General features: G+C 36.6%; 1 protein-coding gene across 1 annotated transcript in view; it reads left to right on the top strand.

Moving 5' to 3' along the window:
- TSHR (thyroid stimulating hormone receptor) overlaps positions 1 to 21,660 on the top strand; it is a 165,590-nt gene that overhangs the window by 92,560 nt on the left and 51,370 nt on the right. The window contains exons 3-4 of the mRNA XM_060166142.1: positions 252 to 323; positions 5,668 to 5,742. Of these exons, the coding sequence (XP_060022125.1) occupies positions 252 to 323; positions 5,668 to 5,742 (147 nt within the window). The remainder of the gene's footprint in view (positions 1 to 251; positions 324 to 5,667; positions 5,743 to 21,660) is intronic.

The following is a 21,660-nucleotide window of genomic DNA, read 5'->3' as shown; positions in this document are numbered from 1 at the left end:
ATATGATGTTATACAAGGCATACTAGTTCACTGATAATTCAAAGGCAAAGTTTGAAGATTTATTGCCTGCATTTGATTCTCACTCTCAATTCTTGTTTTGTTGGGGGAAAAATTGTTTTCTTGCTTATGTATGATAAAGTATACATTGTAAGGATTGTCATGCTTCTAATAATGTGTTCTGTATAATTAAGGTGGGTTACTAGAAAAATCTAATGATTTAAACTCTAATTGTGTAACTGTTATTTTCATAGGAAGTTTATAGAGACTCATCTGAAAACCATTCCCAGTCATGCATTTTCAAATCTGCCCAATATTTCCAGGATGTAAGTCAATTTTTTTTAATATAAAGAGAAGTTTGCAATTGTGACGTGTTATTTTCTAAATGTGTTCTATCAAGAAAAATACTTGTTATATATCACACTTGCATAAGTCAATAACATTCTACATTTCCAATATATATGAAGTTTATGTACAAGATGTTTATTTGATTTGGCTACATATTTATTCCCTAATTCCTAAATGATTTTTTAAACCTAAAGTAAATTTAAATTCCTTTGGCCTTAAGAATTTAATAATTCTTGATGTATTTCAATATATTTTGAGATGTGGCAAAACCTTAGCCAGGACTCTCTCCCATAAACAGATCTATATATCTATCTCTAATCTATCTATCCCAGTTACCAATTCTTGATTTTCTTTTCACCACTAGTACAAACGTTTACATTTTGTCATAAATGTAGCCAGTGATTTCAGACTTCTCACTTTAAAAAATAACTAAAATTAATTTGAAATCGTAGAAAACTGAATTGCTATACACTCAAGAGTGAGGAGAAAAAGGGGTTCCATGTTGCACTGACAAAGAATGTATGTGTCTGAAATGAGCCAGGTCTTTATTTCATTTAGTTGATTCTGACAAGCAATGCAGATAATCCAGGCCTACCAATGACATTACCACCAGCCCGTGTGGTCTCTGGCTAAATTTATTCATTTCATTACCATTTATTGAGTGTCCATTGTGTCATGTCAGGAGCATTTGATGTTTTTGGTTGTCACAACTGGAGAGAAGGGTGCTACTGTCATCTAAGGGGTAGAGGTGAAGGATGTACTCAACATCCTACAAGGCATAGGATGCCCCCCATCTCCAACAAAGCATTATCTAGTCTACAATGTCAGTAGTGCTGAGACTGAGAAACCATCCCAGCTGAACATCTCTGCAGTTTTTTTTTTTCTACCAGCCCTTCCTTTTTCAAATTCTTGCCTCCTTTGGTTTCCCTGCTGTTGTTCTCTCCCTCTTTTTAACATCTTACCCTGGCTACTCTTCCTCAATTTCCTCTCCTGGATTCCTATGTCATTTCATTTCATTTCATTCAGTTACTTACATACCAGTTCTTTGTTTATTTTGTCCTAATTCCTTTATACCCTCCGCACCTTGAATGAAAACTCCCATTCCTTTGGCTTCACTATTACCTAATATAACTAATTCCTAAATGAGTATCTCTACCCCTGAGTTGTTCCTGCAGCTCAGGCCTGTATTACAAACTTCCTTCCAAATAGTGTCACCTTGATGTCCCACAGACACTTCAAACAACATATCCAAAATAAACTCATCATCTTCCTCCTAAACTGTTCCCTCTCTACTCCTTCTTGTAACAGCAGCACCATTTAGTGGTCTGAAAGCTAAAAGCCTCAAATTCCCCTTTAGCTCTTCCTTTTCCCTGATCTCCCCTATACAATTGCCTATTTGGTGTCTCTACTTGGCTCTATTCATTCATTCATTCATTCAATGAATATTTATTGAGCCCTACTTTGTGCCTGGCGCTTTGCTAGATGTGTCACGTACAACAGTAGACAATACTTATGGAGCCTCCAGTTTCCTTCCTAAGAGAGTGATAAGTGCCATGATGGGGTCAGTTCTAGGGTGACCTGGGAACTCATATGAGAGGTCTGTTACCTGGATATGGGGTGGGGTCAGGGAAGGCTTCCTGGAGGAAATGGTGCCTAATTTGCAATGTGTATTATCTGGCCAAAAAACAAAAGATGGAAAGATAGTTCCAAGCAGAAGAGAAAAGGGATGTCAGTGAAGTTAAAAATAAGTTTGTTGAGGCTGGAGCTTAGGCTGGGAGTGGGGACAGTAGAGAAAAACAAAATTGGGAGGGAAGCGAGTACAGGGCCTTGTGAATCATTTGAAGGAGTTTGAAATCTTCCCTAAGGACCAAGCCACAGAACGATTATAAGCAGGGAAGTGAGAGATCAGATGTTTTAGAAATATTCCCTGGCTGGGCTGTGGAAAAGGGGTGGAAGTGGAGCAAGGCTGGAGACAGGAAGTTAGTGAGGAGGTCGATGCAGTGCCTGGGGAGAGGGAACGGCAGGTTGAATGGTGAAGGCTGAGTGGGAATAAAGAAAAAGTGGCCAGGTCTGAGAAATAAGGGAGAGCGGACAAACTTAAAAGTTGGTTGATTTTGAAGGGGGAAACAGATGGAGAATTTCAACGACATTTCTGACTAGGACACCTGTGTGGTTGATGAGCACATTTGCCAAGGTAGAGAAGTTTTCTGTGCATTTGCTGTGGAGGGACAGGGGGTAAGTTAGGAATTCAATTTGGGGCCTGTGGCATTTGAGGTGCCTTTGAGGCATCCAGCAGCTATGTCTAATAGATATCAGGATAAAATTCTTTTATTAATTCATTCAAGAAATATTTATTCAGTCCCTGGTATATATCAATCATTTTTCCAAGAGATAGGGATACATCAGGGAACAAATGCACAGAGAGCCATGCCCCTGTGGAGTTCACATTCAAACGAAAAGAAATAGGCAAGGAACCAAAAACATAATAAATAAATATATTAATACAGAAGGGAATATGGATATGGCAAAAAGGAAAAAAATCAAAGTAGACTAAGGAGAACTGGAAATTCTGGGTATGTAGGGGCACTCAGGAGAGATTTTGGTAGAGATTAAGACTTGAGAGTCATAAACAGGTAGAAGTAACTGGGACCAGGGAAAGGCATCAAAGAGAAGGAGAGGCTTAAAAAAAAATTGAAGAAAGAACAATTTTAAGAACATGAGGTCCCTAAGAAGGCAGGAGGGAATGGGGTCCAAATAGAGGGATTGACCTTTTACAGGAAGATGGACACCTTTTGTACTATAACGAGAAATAGTAGTTAGAGATGGGGCAGGTGCAGGTAAATTAATAGGCTTATTAGAGGGGGATTCCAGGAATTCTCATCTCAAGGTTTCAATATTTTCTACAAATTATTAAAAAGATTATCTAGTAATATTTGGGTAGAAAGGGCAGAGTTAGAAATTTTAGAAGGTTTGAAATAAAATGATGGGCAATAAAAGAAGGAAGTTTGACTGGGATATTCAGGACATCCAGGCAGATTTGAAGGTCCTGATGAGGACTCTTCCAGGGATACTATGTTTAGATTCTCCAGTCTGGGTTAAGTGTGCCCTGAACCCCATCAGAGAATTTATCACTCTACATGTTAATCCCATTTACCTGTCTGTATCTCCCACTACTGTGAGTTCCTTGAAGCTAGGGAACAGGTCTGAATGGTCAATGCTCATTTACTGACACATAGTGAATGTTTAATAGATATTTGTTGAATGAAAGCATACACACATACCTAAATAATAGTTAGGGAGCTGTCACATCTACGGGGCAAGAGATCACCAGGTAGCTTTGCCTGGAACAGTACAAATTCCCACCTGTTATTCTGGCATAATTATTAATAGCACCCTGCATTAACTCACAAAAAGATCCTATTGTGGATGATTAATGATATTAATCATCTATAATCTAGTTATTACATGAGACTTGCATGCTTAGAAGAAATATGAGGAGGAGGTGGGATCTGATTTTTCCTGATTATAAAAATGGGATAAGCAAGTAGGGAATCACTGCTCTTATCCCACTGAATAAATGGTTCCTATATGTTGTCTTCACAACCAAGCTATAAGAGTCCTCTAAGGAGGTATCATTCAGTTGGAGAAATTGGAACTTCAGTGATCATGACATGTGCTGAATGACTAAAACCTTAAGAAAGCTTTGCACCTCCTAAACTAAGAAATTTGGGAGAAAATTTGGAGCAGTGGATATGATGCAAAGTTAGGAAAACAAGTTTGCAGCCTTCAGAATTAATCTTGTCCTTCAGATGGCTCAGCTTCATCCATTCTAAATCCCCACAATCTCTACACAATAAATTAATTCTTTTCAACATCTTCAGTGGTTTCCTCTATGTTAGAGGTATGATATTTGGATCAAAATAATTTATGTAATGTTATCCACAAGTGGCAATGACTTGGGAGACCTGATAAATCAAAGGATAATTGTTTAGAGAATAGATAATTCAAAACAGAAAGCACAGGACCTTTAGAATACACACAATACCCATGAGAAAAACACTCAAATGGAACAGTCAGCACTCCTCTTATAAAAATTGTATTAATGAAAATATTTTACTGGCAGATTCAATTCAAACTATAGGCCAGTGGTTCTTAACCCTGCCTGCGCATTAGAATCATCTGGGAAGCGTTTTAAAAATAAAAATGTTTGCCCCATCCCTTAAATACTCTGAATTAATTATCCTGGACTGAGCCTTGGACATCTTATGTTTTAAAAGCCTCCCAAATAGTTCAGTTGTATGGCCAGGGTTGAGAAGCTCTGCTACGGCCACAGGTGGACACCATCTGTTAATCATTAATTTTCCCAAATGTCATAGAAATGCCTCTCAATAAAAAGCCGTCATTGAATTTGGCTGCATTAGTCATTCTTATTACAAGATAGAATTTAGGAGACTTTTTGAAACATCATCCCTTATGTATTCTTGACAAGTTGTATCTAGAAGTTTCTCTTTTCTCCTTTTTAGTACTTAAAACTTTTATTTGTGTTGCCTTTCAATTACAAAGTTCAAAATAAATATTGAGTTTTCAGCCTCTCAAAATCAAGAAGAGAAGTCTTGAGAGAATATATAGTCACCACCCTATGGAATGTTCCACTAGAGAAATGTGGCTTTTTCTTCATCTTTGTAACTACATCTCTGACCTCATGCAATTAGCTACTCCATTAAAAATGCCTCTTATTTATTGGTGAATTCTTTTCTAACGTCTTTCATTTTCTGCTATTTTGAGTAACTCACCTGTTCATTCATTCACTCAGTCATTCACTTAATCCATATTTATTGGAAGTCTACTACATGACAAGCAATATGAAAGGTACTTTGAGTGTACCTTCAGTGTCCATCAGAAACAGACAGTTCCCCATTTCAGAGAACTGGCACTCTAATGAGACATCAATCACATATCATCCAAACACTTGCAAAGTTTCATTGTGATAATTAGTGGAAGGAGAAGTTCATGGTGCCATGAGGATATACTATGCAAAATTTGACCTAATCAGGAAATTTGGGGAAAGCTTCTAAAGGAAGTATCTGTTGAATGAAACCAGAAGAATGAATAGGTCCAATGAATTGGGAAACTTTCAGATAAAACAGAATCTAAAAAAAGTAATAACTAATTTTAACATAATTAGGGAGAAACTATGAGGGTTGTGCATGTTGCATGACCTGGGAAGCCCCTGACAAAGGAGTTACATCAAAATTAATAGTATGTTTGCAGTTCACAACCCTACTAACTTTCTACTTTGTTTTATATTTTTGTGATGTTCAGCTACTTGTCAATAGATGCAACTCTGCAGCGGCTGGAATCACATTCCTTCTACAATTTGAGTAAAATGACTCACATGTAAGTACAATGAAAAGTGAAGCATGAATCCAAGCCACAGCCAATCTTAATTGATAATTTGGGGGCTCCAGATGGCAATAGCAACTAGAACATGGGTCAGAATTTCCATTTATATTCATTCTTAACTTGTTCTCACTCTCAGTTTATGTTAATTCATCCTAATTCTAACTTGCATGGCTGGAAGTTAAAGACAAAATTAGAAGTCCTCTTTTTGAATTGTCATTTCTTTCCATTACTACTGTGTCAACAGATTTTATTGACATGGATATCAGTAAGTCAATAAATATTTACTGACCACCTACTGGATTCCAGGGCCTGTGCAAGTTTCTGCAAAAACTTTTTTCCCTCATTTAGGAAAGAGAAATGTAGCCTTGTGAGATTAGAACAGGAGTGGAGTTAAGAGCTCTGGCTTTGGAGTTGGTCAGAGTTGGGTTAAAACCCTGGTTTCTTTGCCTGTCATTGTCTAACCTTGATGTTCCCTGGTGGTCTAGTGGTTAGGTCACAGCAATCTCATTATCTAACCTTGGACATGCCATGTAATCCTTCCTAACCTCAGTTTCCTCACTTGTAAAATAATGGTAATAAGAGTTCCAACTTAATATGCTTATTATAAATATTGAATGACATAATGCATGTAAGCATTTAGCACAGTGCCTCCCACATAAAACCAATCAATACACTTCATAAATAATTATTCTGTTTTTATTTCTGTAGTACCTTGCAATCTATAAAAAGTTTTACACAAATAATCACATTACATTCTTTTAAGCAGCCATGTATTATGAAACATTAACTCTCTTTTCTTGATGAAGAACAAAAATATTTATCATCTATGAATACTTAGTATGTTCTAAACATTATGCTGAACATTTAAGTACTTTATTTATTTAACCTTCAAAAAACAACCCTGTGAAGTAGAGATTATCATTTGTATTATTTATTTAAGAAAAGCATAAATGTAGAGAGACTAAATACATTATCCTAGGTCACAGAGTTACTAATGGATAGGGTCAGAGGTTTTACATCATAAATATGTGACTCAAATCTTCTTTCCCTATGTAATACAGTAGGCTGCCTTTAACACATTTTTGACCAGAGACGTATTATGGCCACAGGTATTAGTTTCTGCAAAAATCCCCCGGACAATAATGTGTTAAGAATACTGAGGCCCAGAAAGTTGTCTCCAGCTATGGTAGGCTAGCGGACATTATTATATCAACCATTGGTTTGAAAACAACTAGAGGAGCTGGAAAAAAATCTGTTTAAAGGTATTTGAGTGTTACGAAGGCAGCAAGAAGTTAAGGGGAGAGAAGCAAATCCCCAAAACAACATTTGATTACTTTCCTCTTGAAGTATTTTCTAAACTGTAAACAACAGCTGAGAGGCTGCCCAGAGGTTTAGGCAGTCTCATAGAGCTAGGGAAATAAAAACTGGAGTTCAAGGCTTACTAAGGAGATGGTTCCTGGTAAACACCCAAGGATTTTAGCTGGGATGCCAAAAAGAGCTTCATCCCAGAAGTATGGTATAATGGGAAATAGATCAGTCCTCACAAAGACTAAAGCTCAGCTTTCAATGAAAAATAACCAAGCATACAAAAAAAATTAAAAATAAAGAATTTATGGCAAAAATCAAGAGAAGAAAACAGACAATAGAAAATGATCCACAAGAGATTCAAATATTGGAGTTATCAGACAGACTTTAAAATAACTATGATCAAGACATTCAAAAATTTAATTGCCAAGATAGAGAAGTTTAGAATAGAACTGGAAAATATTTTTGAAAGGATCAAATGGAAACTCTAGAATTTAAAAATTCAATAACTAAAATAAAACCTAAATACATGAGTTTAACAACAGATATACATAGGTCAAAAGAGAGTAAGTAACCTAGAAGTTAGGTCAGAAGAATTTATCCAACCTGAAGCATGGAGAGAAAAAGAAATATGTGGCACACTAAAAAGTCTAGCATACCTATTACTGGATCCCAAGAAAAATAAGAGAAAGAATGAAAGAAGCAATATTTGAAAGAAAATTTCCAAAATTCATGAGACATCAAGTCACAAATGTAAGCAGTACTGCAAACCCCTAAAGGATAAATACAAAGAAAACCACAACAAGGCACATCATAGTAAAAGTGCTAAAAAATCAAAGAAAGAGAAAATCATAAAAAGCAGCCAGAGGAAGAAAATACATAATACTTTCAAAGAAGTAACAACATGACTGAAAGCTGACTTTTCAACAGAAATGATGGAATCCACAAAGCAAAAAGTAAGATATCTGCAAAAAGGAGAACCACACAAATAACAACAGCAAATATCAGCCAACCTAACAAAAAGATTCTCTGAAATTGAAGACAAAAGAAAGACATTTCAAGCAAACAAAAGCTGAGAGGATTCATCACCATTAGGCTCATATTAAAGAAACTGCTAAAGGGAATTATTAAGGCAAAAGGAAAATAATCCTACCTGATAGCACAGAGGTACAGGAGGAAATGAAAAGCAAAAAACAAAAACAAACGAACAAAAGAGCTAAATATAAATTAACCTCGACTGTACAAAACAAAACAAAACAAAACGTCTTATGGGGTTTAAAAAACAGGCAGTCTTTGCTCTGCATGATAGTGTTGGATCATAAAACTGTGCATGCTGAAACTGTGCAAAGCGATCTTAATCAATGATAAAAAGATTACTTTTTGTGACAAAAATTCTTGTCAAAACATTAAAATCTCTCTTACTATTGGGTTATAAATGCATGCGGAAAGTAAAAATAGTAAAACTAATATTTTTAGCACATTGTAATTTTAAACGTTAGAAACATTTAGAAGTAAAATGTTTTATTTCTTTCTAAAAAGCTTATCAAGAGTAGTTTGAATAGCACACACATTTTTCTCTGTTGTATATATAACTTACAAGAGAGTATCACGTCACTGTCTTGGCAAATTGTCATACTCCTTTCTAGGTCTGGATCAGCTTCCAATATCTATCCTCTGTTCTTTCAATGTCAAAATATTTCTGAGAGTCCCTTTAATGTAAGTTCTTTTTTTTACCAGCATCATTTCTTTGGGGACATCTTCATTCTTTTATTCACAACCACTTTTCTTATTTATGTCAATAATGCACCTTCACTTAAGTTCCTCTTATTAAATGTCTAGAGTCTCTCAAATGGTGGCACTATGGACGTTCCCCTGGTTAGCAGTTTCTATGATTCTATTTACATTTATTCAAATTTCACTTCCAGCACTATCACATTTTGTTTCTTTGTTTCTTCCATCTTTGTTGGTCAATTACCTCTTTCAATTATCCTCTTTTATAAAATGTTGTGTGGGTTTATCACTGAGAGTCATGGAGGCAACACAACTGCACACCTTATTGTTTGTGTATGAACTGAATAATAGATGCTAGGTGACCTATCACCAATGACTTTGAAAGGAGCAGTGTAATTGATTACCTATCATGATGTGCATCTGTTACTTACATAGTGATGCGTGGACTGAAGATCTGGCAGCAAAGTTTGTACTTTATGCAATTACTCATAGTTAATATATTGTGGTAACAAACTTGAACCATGTGGTTGGAACCAGTTATTATTTAAATTTAACTAAATAATGGTAACTGAACCTCATGCATATGGGAACCATGGAAAGCAAGGACTGCCTGTATACACAGAATTCAAATACACAATAGCAAACAAAGCGATGGGAGGGTTTTAAATAGTATTAATGCATTCTAAGTTCTTTGAATTGTCTGGGAAATGGTAAAAGCACTAACTTATATTAGACTTTTACAAATAACGAATAAATATTCTAATCCATAGGGCAAAAACTAAAATAACTGTAAAAGAATGGATAAATAACAAGCTAATAATAGTGAGGAATGGAATAATAAAAATTAACACAAAAAGGGCAAGAAATTAGAAGAAATAAAGAACTTCTGGAACAAACAGTAGATTTAACTCCAAATAACCAATATTTACATTAAGTGCATAAAAGGACTAAACACTCCAATTAAAATACAAAGATTGCCAAATAGGTTAATTAAAGATGCTGCTTATAAGAGACATACTTTAAATGTAAAGATATAGAAAGATAGAAAATATAATCATGAAAATATTAACATGCAAACAGTAACCAAGAGAAAATTGATATAAATATACCAATATATATAAAGCATGAAGCCTTGCTATATATAAAAAGAAATTTTACTACGATATAAAAGGATTACTATACACTGTACCAAAAAGATATAATGATTCTAACCTTGAATGTCTATAAGAGCATAGCTTCAAACCATATAAAGCAGAAAGTAACAGAACTAAAAAAATAAAATAGATAAATCCACAATCATGGTGGGAGTTTAATATAGCTTTATCTGATAGAACATATATACCAAAAAAGTAAATAATCATACTCATAAGAAATTAATATCTCAGTAGCTTACAAAAAATTAAAATCAACCATATTCTCTGACTAGTAGGTAGTACACTTCTAAATAATCATGGATCAAAGAAGAAATCCCAACAGGTACTAGAAAATAATTTTAACTAATTGTCAATAAAAATATGACAAATCAAAACCTGTAGGATGCAATTTAAGTTATACCCAGAAGAAAATGTATATATTAGAAAAAAGGCTGAAAATAATTCATTTATATATCTTTCACAATAAATGTATAAAGGAACAGTGAATTAAAACCAAAGAAAGTAGAACAATACCCAAGAAAACTGAGAATTCAGGTCATTAAGAACAACAGTTAAAATTCAAAACCAAGTCTCCAGACTCCATATATAATGTCCATTTATCACACCATTTTGCTTCTCTGCCCCACTCACCAAAAAATCAAGGCAACTGATTTGTAATAAAGCTCTATATAAATCCTGCATCTCTTAAAAGCAACTGTTTTGTTTTATTACAGCCTTTTTCTCATAAAGGTTCTAGTTGTTAATATTTCTCTTATAAATATCCATTTTCCCTCTCTGAGCAAAAGTGTTAACTTCCAAAAGCAAAGGAAACTATTAAATACAATGACTACAACAAGGATGAATTTGAAAATGGGTTTTTAAAAAGATACTTTCCTCATATATATAAGGTATTGAGAGCCTAATATCTTAGAAAGTAAGAGAATAATGCATCTTGCATTCTTCAGATTTTCCTACTATATATCCAACATTATTATCTGCAAATGGTTCTAGTCAACTTGAAGGATAAATAAAGACTTTGGGTGCCAAACATCAATAATTTGTTTAATCCACAGACCGCATGGTACTGTCAACCAAAATTTCCTGGGATTCCTGAGCACAGAATTAAAGCCCTCTGATTTATTTAGGAAATAGCTCTTCACCATGTTGGATTTGCTGCAAGGGTAGGTACTAAACTAAGGAGCACTGATTTCAAATGTCAGTGCGTGTTGCCAGTGCTTATTAAAATGCCTCAGTGAGCACATCAGCAGTTAAAGAGCATAATGTTATTCTGTTTCATGAATATATTTCCTTCCTCAGCTGCCCTCTCTCTACCCCTTTCTGACCATGTGATTTGGTGAATAGACTGATCTAGGGCTACGGAGAACTCGTACTTCATCATCCCTACTTCTAATCATCTCTCCAATGCCTTTTCAAACCTTTCCTGCCAAAGCTCAATATTTGTCCTCTGAGACAGCTTCTTAATTCATGTTTAGATTTTATTCCCTGATATGAATTGGGGTGGTAGAACATAAACATTGCTTCTGTTAGTGTCCATGAGCTAGGTTTCCAAAGATACAAAGCTACCCATTCATTCAATAAATACGGTATGTTTAACACTGTGCTAAAGCTGCGATAATTGCATCTTATAGCTAAACATACACAATAATCCACTATTCAAAATAGTGGATTATTCTATTTTTATCCAAACCCTCTTCCCCTGGGCTCTGTGATACCACACTCCCAGCTGTCCTCCAACCATGCTGGTCAGTCTTTCTCATTCTCCTTTGCTGGTGTCTCCTCCTTCCCCACTTCAAAATGTTGGGGTTCCATACGGCCCAGTCCTGTGTCCTCTTCTCACTCCACACTCTCCCCCATGTGATCTTATCCAACAAGTCTCAAACTTACACATCTAGTCCAGGCCTCACTTTTTAAGTATTGGACCATTAACCTATTGGTCTACTTGACATCTCCTCAGTTGTGTTACATCTCTCTCACTACTTAAATACCCCAAACTGAAATCTACCTCTCCTCCTGAAATCTGTAACTCCTCTGATACTTGCTGAGCCTGTATATGGCACCTCCATTCACCTTATTGCAAATCCCAGACAGCTGAAGGGATCACTATACCTTCTTTCCTCATCACCCACTTCTAATCCTTCACCACGTCCTGTCCATTCTACTACGCTAATACATAAAAAATTCATCCTCTTCCTCTCCGCTGCCACCACCCTTGTCCAATCCACCATCATCTCTTGCTTGGACTACAATAACTTCATAGCCAAACTGGTTTTTCCAGTTTTGGCTTCCTCTATTTCATTTCTGCACAACAGCCAGAGTGATTTTTCTCTTAGGATAAATCCAGAGTCTTCAACATAAACTTCCAGGCCCAGGACTTCAGCCGGCCCTGCCCACCTCTGTCTCCTCATCTTGCTCCATTCCTGCACACCTGTGTTCTTTAGTTCCTTGAACAGTCCAAGATCTTCTCTACCTTGGGGCCTTCACATCCTTTTGCCTCTGTCCAGAAAGTTCTTTCTCTCTTTACCTGGTTAACACTACCGATTATTTTTTCAGCCTAAATATTACTTACACATACCCTTGATCCCACCTAAATGAATCCTTCACTTGAATCTATGATTGAACACTTTATTTTTGCTTTATAGAACTTACTGAAATTTGTGAGAACAATGCAAATGTGTGAAGACAATAATAAATGTTTCCACAAGGCAGTGTGTTTTGTGTGCCAATCACTCACACCATCAAACCAAAACCAAAAAACAGGGAACAATTAGATATATTCTAAACATGCACTTTTAAAATCATGAATTGAAGTAGAAGACTGAAGAAGTCTGAATTAATGAAAATTACAATTGATAGAACATTTAGTATTATGTGTGAACATACACAGATGCATATATGTTTAGCTGTCCTTAATGGAGAATTTACCATGTCCCAAGCACTATGCTGAATGCTCAACACACATATTTACTCACTTAATCTTTGCGACAATCCTCTGAAGTAGCTACTATATTTTACAGAAAAAAATGGTGTTCAATAACTATATATATTTATATATAAAGTGCATTTTATGTAAACATCACATAACTGGACCTTGCTTTTCTGTCTAATAATCCCTACCCTTTTTTTTTAGTCCATTACATTTACTGTAATTATTGATATGATTTAAACCTGCCATTTTCCAATTTGTTTTCAATTTTTCTTCTCTGTTCTTTGTTCCTCCTTTGTTTTCTCTTGGATTAATCAGGTTGTTTTTGCTTTTGTTTTCGTTTTCTAGTATTCTGTTCTATCTCCCCTATTAGCTGCTTACCCCTTTGTAATATTTTCTTGTGGTTACTCAAGGGATTATAATATGCATCCTTCACTTATCATAGTCTACCAAGAACGATTATACCAATCCCCATATCATGTAAGAAACTTTTGAAATTATAATTGCATTTGCCCTCTCCCATTTTTTGTTCTGTTTTGTCATATATTTTATTTCTATATATGTTATAAATCCCACCACATTGCTATTTTTTAAAAGAGTTAATTAACCCTTAAAGAATTTGAGTAAAGAAAAACTAGTCTTTTACATATATTCCCATATTTAATATTTCCAGTGTTAATTCCTGCCTGTAGATCCAATCATTCCCTTTAGCCTGAAGAACTTCTTTTAGCATGTTAGTGTGGTTCTGTTGACAACAAATTTTCTCAGCTTTCATTTATCTGAAGATAACTTTATTTTACCTTAATATTTAAAAATTAGTTTTGCTGGGTATAGAATTCTAGCAAGGCAGTTTTTTGTTTTGGCCCTTTGAAGGTATCTTTCCATGTCTTCTGGCCTCCATTGTTGACTCATATTCTCATCATTGTTCTCCTATGGATAACGTGTCCGTTTATCTCTGGCTGCTTTTCAGGCTTTCTCTCTATCTTTGGTTTTCAAAATTATGTACCTAGGTGATATTTTCTTTGTCTTTAACCTGCTTGGGGTTTGCTGAACTTCCTGGATCTATGGATTTCTGGTTTTGTTCAAATTTTGAAACTTTTGCCCAATATTTCAACAGACTATGGTGGAAATGACATCATGCATTTTCAGGCCCAGTCTTTAAGAGAACTGGCAGCTTTTAATTTAGACTCTTGGAGGCTTGAACCACTATGTAAGAAGTCCAGCTACACTGATGGGAAGACCATATGGGGAGGCCCTGAGATTACATGGAGATGGAGAAGCAGCCAGCTGAACCTAGCCTTCTAACAACCTGCATCAGAGCCAGGCATAGAAGCACAACCATCCTGGACCCTCCAGATTGATACAGACACCAGCTATATACCAACCAATGATCCTAGGGGATGCCACATGGGGCAGAAAAATTGCCCAGTTTAGCACTGCCTGAAATCCTAATCCACAAAATTGTGAGCTATAATAAAATGGTTGTTATTTTAGCCATTTAGTTTGGGGTAATTTGTTATGCAGCAATAGATGGCCAGAAGAGGTGGGACACTGAGAATTTGTAATAGAAAATGACAAGAATGGCAGGTTTCTTTGCAAATTATTGAGGGTCCTCAGTGGTTACAAATTAGTTCTCCTCAGTTCTAAATTTCAGCTAGGATACTGGTTGGACCCAAAAGTGTACATATGATAAAGATTTATGACTGTAAATTGTGTACATATGATAAAGATTTGTAACTGTAAATTGATGAAACACTAGCCACATCCATCTTCTATTTCATTTCCTTTATAAAGAAGCCAATAGCATATAGTAGACGGTTGCTGTTGTTACTCCTATTAATAGTAGCTACCAATTACTGGATGCCTTTTATGGGCACGCACTCTGCTAAAAGTGCTTCACATATACTGTCCCACTTAATAATACTAAGCCTCAGTTTCCACTATGTAAAATGAAGATGGTAATAAGTATCTCACAGGGCTCTTACCCAAGTTTACTCAACTAAGAAATTTCAGAGTCAGAATTTGAAACCAAGAGTGTCTGCCTCCAGAACCAATGCAAACTCAAAATATCTCTTTAATTAAAAGAAGAAATAATTAAATAAAGTGCTGCCCTCAGAAATATGTTTTTACTGTTTTGTGGATTTTTGGGGTTTTGTTTTTGTTTTGTGGATTTTTTTGAAAATCACAAGTAAATAAAAATTCTACAACTGGGTAGGTAAAACGTGTGATTTACAGCAGATAATGAGATAAGACTTAATTTTGCTGATTCCCTGAATTGAATCAAGTGGATTTATTGGAGGTTTTGAGAGCACCAGTCTTAGTCCTGATCATTAAATAATCATGAAAGTAGCTGTATACATCCTGCAGGCATATATACACTACCATGTGTAAAACAGATAGCTAGTGGGAACCTCCTTATAGCGCAGGGAGCTCAGCTCAGTGCTCTGTGGTGACCTAGATGGGTGGGATGGGGGGTGGAGGGGTGAGGGAGGTCCAAGAGGGAGGGGATATATGTATACATATAGCTGATTCACTTTGTTGTACAGCAGAAACTAAGACAACACAGTAAAGCAACTATATCCCAATAAAGAAAAAAATAAATTGAAAAAAAGAAAAATCATTTTTATAATGTTCTATTTCTAGTGGAAAATCTGCTGATAAACTTACATTTTCCTCAATCTGCTTCAAAACTCTGAACATTTATAAACTCTCTTTGAATTAGCATCTATTTTTTAAATTCCTCAATAAATTAAAAATGCATCAAAATCATGAATATCACCTTCCATTATAGATTATTTTTCCCCAGTTATGTAATAGAATGTTAGTGGTAAAATACTTTATCGATAATTATCATAGTAGAATAATTAAGATATCTCTCACTGAAAAGCCTTGATACACAGTAGCAGAGACAATAAAACTCAGAAAAGTTTGATGGGAGGAATAAGTTGTTAACTTTGGAGTATACAGTGTAAAACCTCTCCCCTGACTTATGAATCTTCAGTAAAATCTACATTGCTCACTTTCTGATGTGAGTGGATTCCTTATTATCAGCAGGCAAGTATGATGGAACAGAAGAATGATGGGACAGTCCATATCTGGGTTACATTTTAGAAAAATGTGACTACAACAAGTATTTTTTAATCCTGTAATCTGGTGTTGAAGAAGTCCTCCCAAACTAAAATTGATCCATTAATAAGCATTTTAGGATAAAGTTGTTCAATAATTTTGAGTCATTAAACTTACTCTTATCTTAAATTTTAAAAAAGAAAATGTAGGAAATAACTTATTCTGTGAACTTATAGACTATTTCTGAAAAGTGAGTGTTAGTCCAAAAATCAGGACTTTAGAAGCTAAGGATCAAATATATACAAGTGCTTTGACAGCCTTGTACTTTTTAACCCAGTGATTCCATTTCAGTACATTTTCCCTAAGAAAATAAACATAGGAGTGAGAAAAAAGTTCACATAAAAAGCCATTTGGGGCTTCCCTGGGGGCGCAGTGGTGGAGAGTCCGCCTGCCGATGCAGAGGACACGGGTTCGTGCCCCAATCCAGGAAGATCCCACATGCCGCAGCGCGGCTGGTCCTGTGAGCCATGGCCGCTGAGCCTGCGCATCCGGAGCCTGTGCTCCGCAACGGGAGAGGCCACAACAGTGAGAGGCCCACGTACCGCAAAAAAAAAAAAAAAAAAAAAAAGCCATTTGTCCCAGAATTAATTTATAATAGCAAAAATTTGGAAACTACTCAAATGATTAGGTAGAAGAATGGTTTAGTATGAAATATTGAGCAACCATTAGACATCTTTTGTCATAGACTAATCTCAGAGGAACTGCTTTTGACACAATGCTGTTAAAACAACAACAGCAACCAGATATATCTACGGAGAGAAAAAAACTGATTTTCTTTGGATCATGGAATGATGGGAGATTTCACATCTTTTTGATGTGAAAGTGTTTACAAGTTTTACAATGTATATATATATATATAATCTTTATAGTCAGATGAAATAAACTTTTAAAAATTAAGGAGTCCTTCAATATGCATTAATTTTGAAATTAATACTTGATGTTAAAATACATGGGTGATTCAGCTCCCTCCCACTGGTGCAGGTCCCGTCCCTATTCTTTTGTCTCTGTTTTTTCTTTTTTCTTTTGCCCTACCCAGGTACGTAGGGAGTTTCTTGCCTTTTGGGAGGTCTGAGGTCTTCTGCCCGCGTTCAGTAGGTGTTTTGTAGGAGCTGTTCCACATGTGGATGTATTTCTGATGTATTTGGAAAGAGGAAGTTGATCTCCGCATCTTACTCTTCCGCCATCTTGAAGCTCCTCAGTCCAGTTTTTGTCCCTAGGCATTCTTTAAACGTCAGTCTCTTCCTCCCACCGTCTCCACTTGCCTTATGTTACTAACGTGATGGTTGCATGAGATCAACATTTTATGGTTTCACATTTGGAAAAGGGAATCTCAAGCCTGTATTGCACAATTTTCTCTGTCCCCATAAAGCTCAATTAATCTCATATTAATTACTCTTCTAGCCCTTTTACTTCAGTAATTACTAAACTTGTGACTGCCATAAACTGACTCTCATACGTTTCATGCTATTAGTGCAGAAAACTATCCATTTACTTCAAATCAGATGGATTTTATAAGGTGAAAAACACTTTTCAGCATGGGTGAACTAAAAAAAAATACGTGGGTGATTTATTATGATAAAAGCCTATCACAAAATGTTACTTCAACATTAATTTACTTAATTCTTAGTCCCAGTTTTCATATCGGTATAGTACAGCATTTAAAGCATTTAAAGTATTTAAAGTAACAAAATTCTGGCTTTGCCAACATATTCACATCTTGGTTTTTTTTTTTTTTGCGGTACGCGGGCCTCTCACTGTTGTGGCCTCTCCCGTTGCGGAGCACAGGCTCCGGACGCGCAGGCTCAGCGGCCATGGCTCACGGACCCAGCCGCTCCGCGGCATGTGGGATCCTCCCGGATCGGGGCACGAACCCGTGTCCCCTGCATCAGCAGGCGGACTCTCAACCACTGCGCCACTAGGGAAGCCCCACATCTTGTTTTTAAAGTAGCTAAATAATTAGTTGCTACTTCCCTACACCTCCTGGAGCATGCAGTAAAGTTGCACATGATAGATGTCCACTAATTATGTGTTTAACGAATCTCTCCACACACCACTCACTAGAGTAAGCAGATCTAGTCAAAGTCAAAGTGGCCTGCCTCCCATTTTTTTGAACCATTGCCACTTCAAAGCAGACTAGAAAAAAATCCTGAAAATCAAATTGAAATAAGCGTTGCAAAGGATCTGGGACTGGCTGAGAGCTAGGTTTTTGGTTAATAGTCTTGCTCAGTTTCTTGTTTTAAACAACACAGTCTTATGCATTATTGCATTTGTATTTCTTAAGAGTCCAGCTATGCTGACTGGGGCAGCTTCTCTTCTCTTCAATTATTTTAATTCAGTCTCCGAGCCCGGTGGGAGTCTGAAGCTTTCCCATCGCCCTTGGCCCCATCTAACTTTGCAGGTGAAATGCCAACTCGACTTTATTATCGCCCTCAATTCTTTCCCAGTTTGGCGTGCTTTTCATTCATGGACTGGAGATGTTTAGGGTATATAGGCAAATATCTCTAAGGCTGAGGATCACAGTCAAATGCCAGGACTAATGCCTATTGAATAATTGAGGTGGGAGGGGGGACAGGACAATGGAAGAAAATCAGTAGTTGGAAAGTTCCTTCATAGGAGGGTTTAAGCCTTCATTTCCCCCCTTTTTGGTTGCTCGCTCCCCAACCTGAGAACTCCCTTCTCTCACCTTGCTGATTTCCCTGTTCTTTCCGTTTAGACTGGATACTAAGTACCTGCCACAATGCCAGTTGTTTTAAACAAACCAATTTCTCTAATTTTGGCTCTTATTAACAAATATTTTTCAGAAGAAGAAAAAAAATCCAGAATCTAGATGTATGATTAAATGAACCTAATGTATGCTAAATTATTAATCTGCTGTCTTGTGAAAACACTGCACACTGGGCATCATTAGACTTTTCATCTAAATGTCCATTTTATTTGAAATCCAATGAAGGGAAATTAAGCAATAATGAGTATTTATATTTAAGCTCTGGTTGATGATCTCCTTTAAACATCATTTTAAAAAAAAAAACTGTATTTGGAGTTAGAATTCCTAGTTTAAGGCCCAGAGTTGCCTCTAACTGTGTAACAGATCAGTCACTTAACCTTTCTAAGCGTCTGCATTGTTTTGTCTCTAAAATAAGGAGGATGTTACCTGTTTCTCTAAAATCAGTTCTTCTATTCCCTCACTTGTAGAACTGTTCTGAGTAATAAATATACCCAATCCCTTTTCACCTTATAATTTTCCAAGGCTGGGCTTTTTTCTATTCAGTAAGCTTCGAGACCCTCAAGTATTTCCCGGACACAGCTAAATCGCCCCACTCCGTGGAAGAGCATACTTGAAGATTTAAGCAGACTCTTTGGCACTGCCTATTAAAATTTTTTATATAGGATATATATTGCTATTTTTTTTAATTTGGGGTTTTCTTTTGCATGGCTTTTATTATATTTTTTTCCTCATTTGAACAAGATAAAATAAAAAGTGAAATTCACACATTCCTAGCCTCCAAACCTTTCTCCCGGAGATGACCACTATTAACAGTGTGCTCTGTATTTTAAGAATTTATTGATGCTTATTGTATGAGTTTGGGTAGGCTAATTACTGTAAGAAATAGACAAAAATAAAAATGTGTAAACCCTAAGGTAACAAGTTTATTTCTTCTTTATGAGACAGTACTGGGTAGATGAGCAGGTGGGCAGGGTAGCCGTCCTCCATGCAGTCACTCGGGGACGCAGGCTGCTGATACAGAGGCACTGACATCTTCAGCGCTTGTTCAAACTCACCCTGCAGGACATCTCTATTCCAACCCACTGTGCTGCAATTGCATATAGGTTTTCTTTCTCTCGGTATCCCCAGCTTCCTGGCAGCATATCTGGCCTCCTGCACACTTGAGCCATAATTGCTTTACTCAAAATTGTGTGATTCAAATTCACCCTCCCAGACATTCTTGGAACGCATTCCAGTTTGGACTCCTATTTTCTCCTTCTTATCAGAGGTTTCTGGTACTTACCTCTACACCTCCATTGCTTTTTTTGCAACAGCTATACCAGCTGCATTCACTTCTGACATCGGTCTCCATTTAGCTAAACTACTGGCAGTCCATGCCCCATTCCCCTTCTTTGTTTCAGCAGAGATTTTATTTTTCTAGATTTATCGAGATATAATTGACATATAACATTGTGTAAGTTTAAGGTATGCAATGTGTTGATTTAGTATACTCATATACTGCAAAATGATTCCCACCATTGCATGAGCTAACACCTCTGTCCTGTTACATAATTACCATTTCTTTTTTGTGGTGAGAACATTTAAGATCTCTTGTAGCAACTTTCAGTGATATAGTACAGTATTATTAGCTATAATCACCATGCTGTACATTAGATTCTCAGAATTTGCTAATCTTATAACTGGAAGCTTGTACACTTTAACCAATATCTCCCCAGTCCCCTGACCACACTCCCACCCCAGTCCCTGGTAACCACCACTCTACTCTCTGTTTCTCTGAGTTGGGCACTTTTAGATTCCACGTATAAATGATTTCATACAGTATTTATCTTTCTCTCAGCAGAGATATTTTAAAAGTCATTTGCAAACAAGTGTTAACCACTTACCTCAGAAGGTGGCTTCTTTTGCCTGGTGTTTTCTTGTGGTATCTCTTGTCCATCTTTCCCCTTTATTTCACTCATACATTTTCCCTGAAAAATCCATCTCCTCTTTTGTGTCTCCCTCTTTCTGCCTGTAGCCTCTCTCACCTCTTTCTTCTCTTACAGCCGCCATGTTGGTTGCCAGCCTCATTTAATCAGCTGTAACCAACAGCTGTGGTTCATTTCCCTTTCATTCTCTATCCCTAAAGTTGATTCAGCCAGGCTATACTCTTTTATTGTGACATTCTCTTGGGCTGCTCACTCAAGTTCACTTGTTCAACAATAGTCACTCATGGAGCAATTTTCCAGACTGCAAACCACACTCAGTTGTCAAACTCTTCTAACTAGTTTACGTTTGATTGACAGACGTTTGAACCATCCTCTCCAAATGGAAAGCTCTGGCAAGGAGCTTACTGCTCACCACACAGAGCATCTCAACAGAGTCTGATAGTCTTAGAGGGGCAAGGTGGGATTGCTATAAGAGTGTGCAGTGGGGTAGCCAATGGTCCTAGTTTACCCAGGATAGAGGGAGTTTCAGGGATGCAGGGCTTTTAGTTTCAAGCCAGAGCAAAATTTAAACCATCTAGTTTAAAGTGGGTCTTTCTATGCAGGGTCTTGGTTGGATAAAGATCGTGATATGATAGTTTAGGATTAGTGGACACAACAAGGCAAAGATTTTGAAGTGAGGGTTTCTAAGAGTTTTGGGATATAAACTGTTGAATCTTTGATGAGTCTTTCAAGAAGTTCCCAAAATTAATAATAAAGTTATTTTCCTGGGCAAAAGTTATGCTAATGAAGACAAGGGACCAGGAAGGTTATGCTAATAATAGACAGTAAGCTGAGGTGGGGGAAGTGGGAGATGGTTTCTGTTCTCAGAGTTAATGCCACTCTCTCTTTTCCAAGGTCTGTTTCATATCCACTGTCCTTTGTCAAATGCAAAACCTAGTGGGGGTTTTTTGTTCGTTTGGTTTATGTTTTTAAATTTTTGCAAACATTGCATTACCTCCAACCCCAAGTCTCCAATGTCTGTTC

This window comes from Lagenorhynchus albirostris, chromosome 1 (assembly GCF_949774975.1).
Source record: "Lagenorhynchus albirostris chromosome 1, mLagAlb1.1, whole genome shotgun sequence".
Lineage (NCBI taxonomy): Eukaryota > Metazoa > Chordata > Mammalia > Artiodactyla > Delphinidae > Lagenorhynchus > Lagenorhynchus albirostris.
Note: the sequence above shows the minus strand (reverse complement) of the source record. Positions and strands in the feature narration are given on the sequence as shown.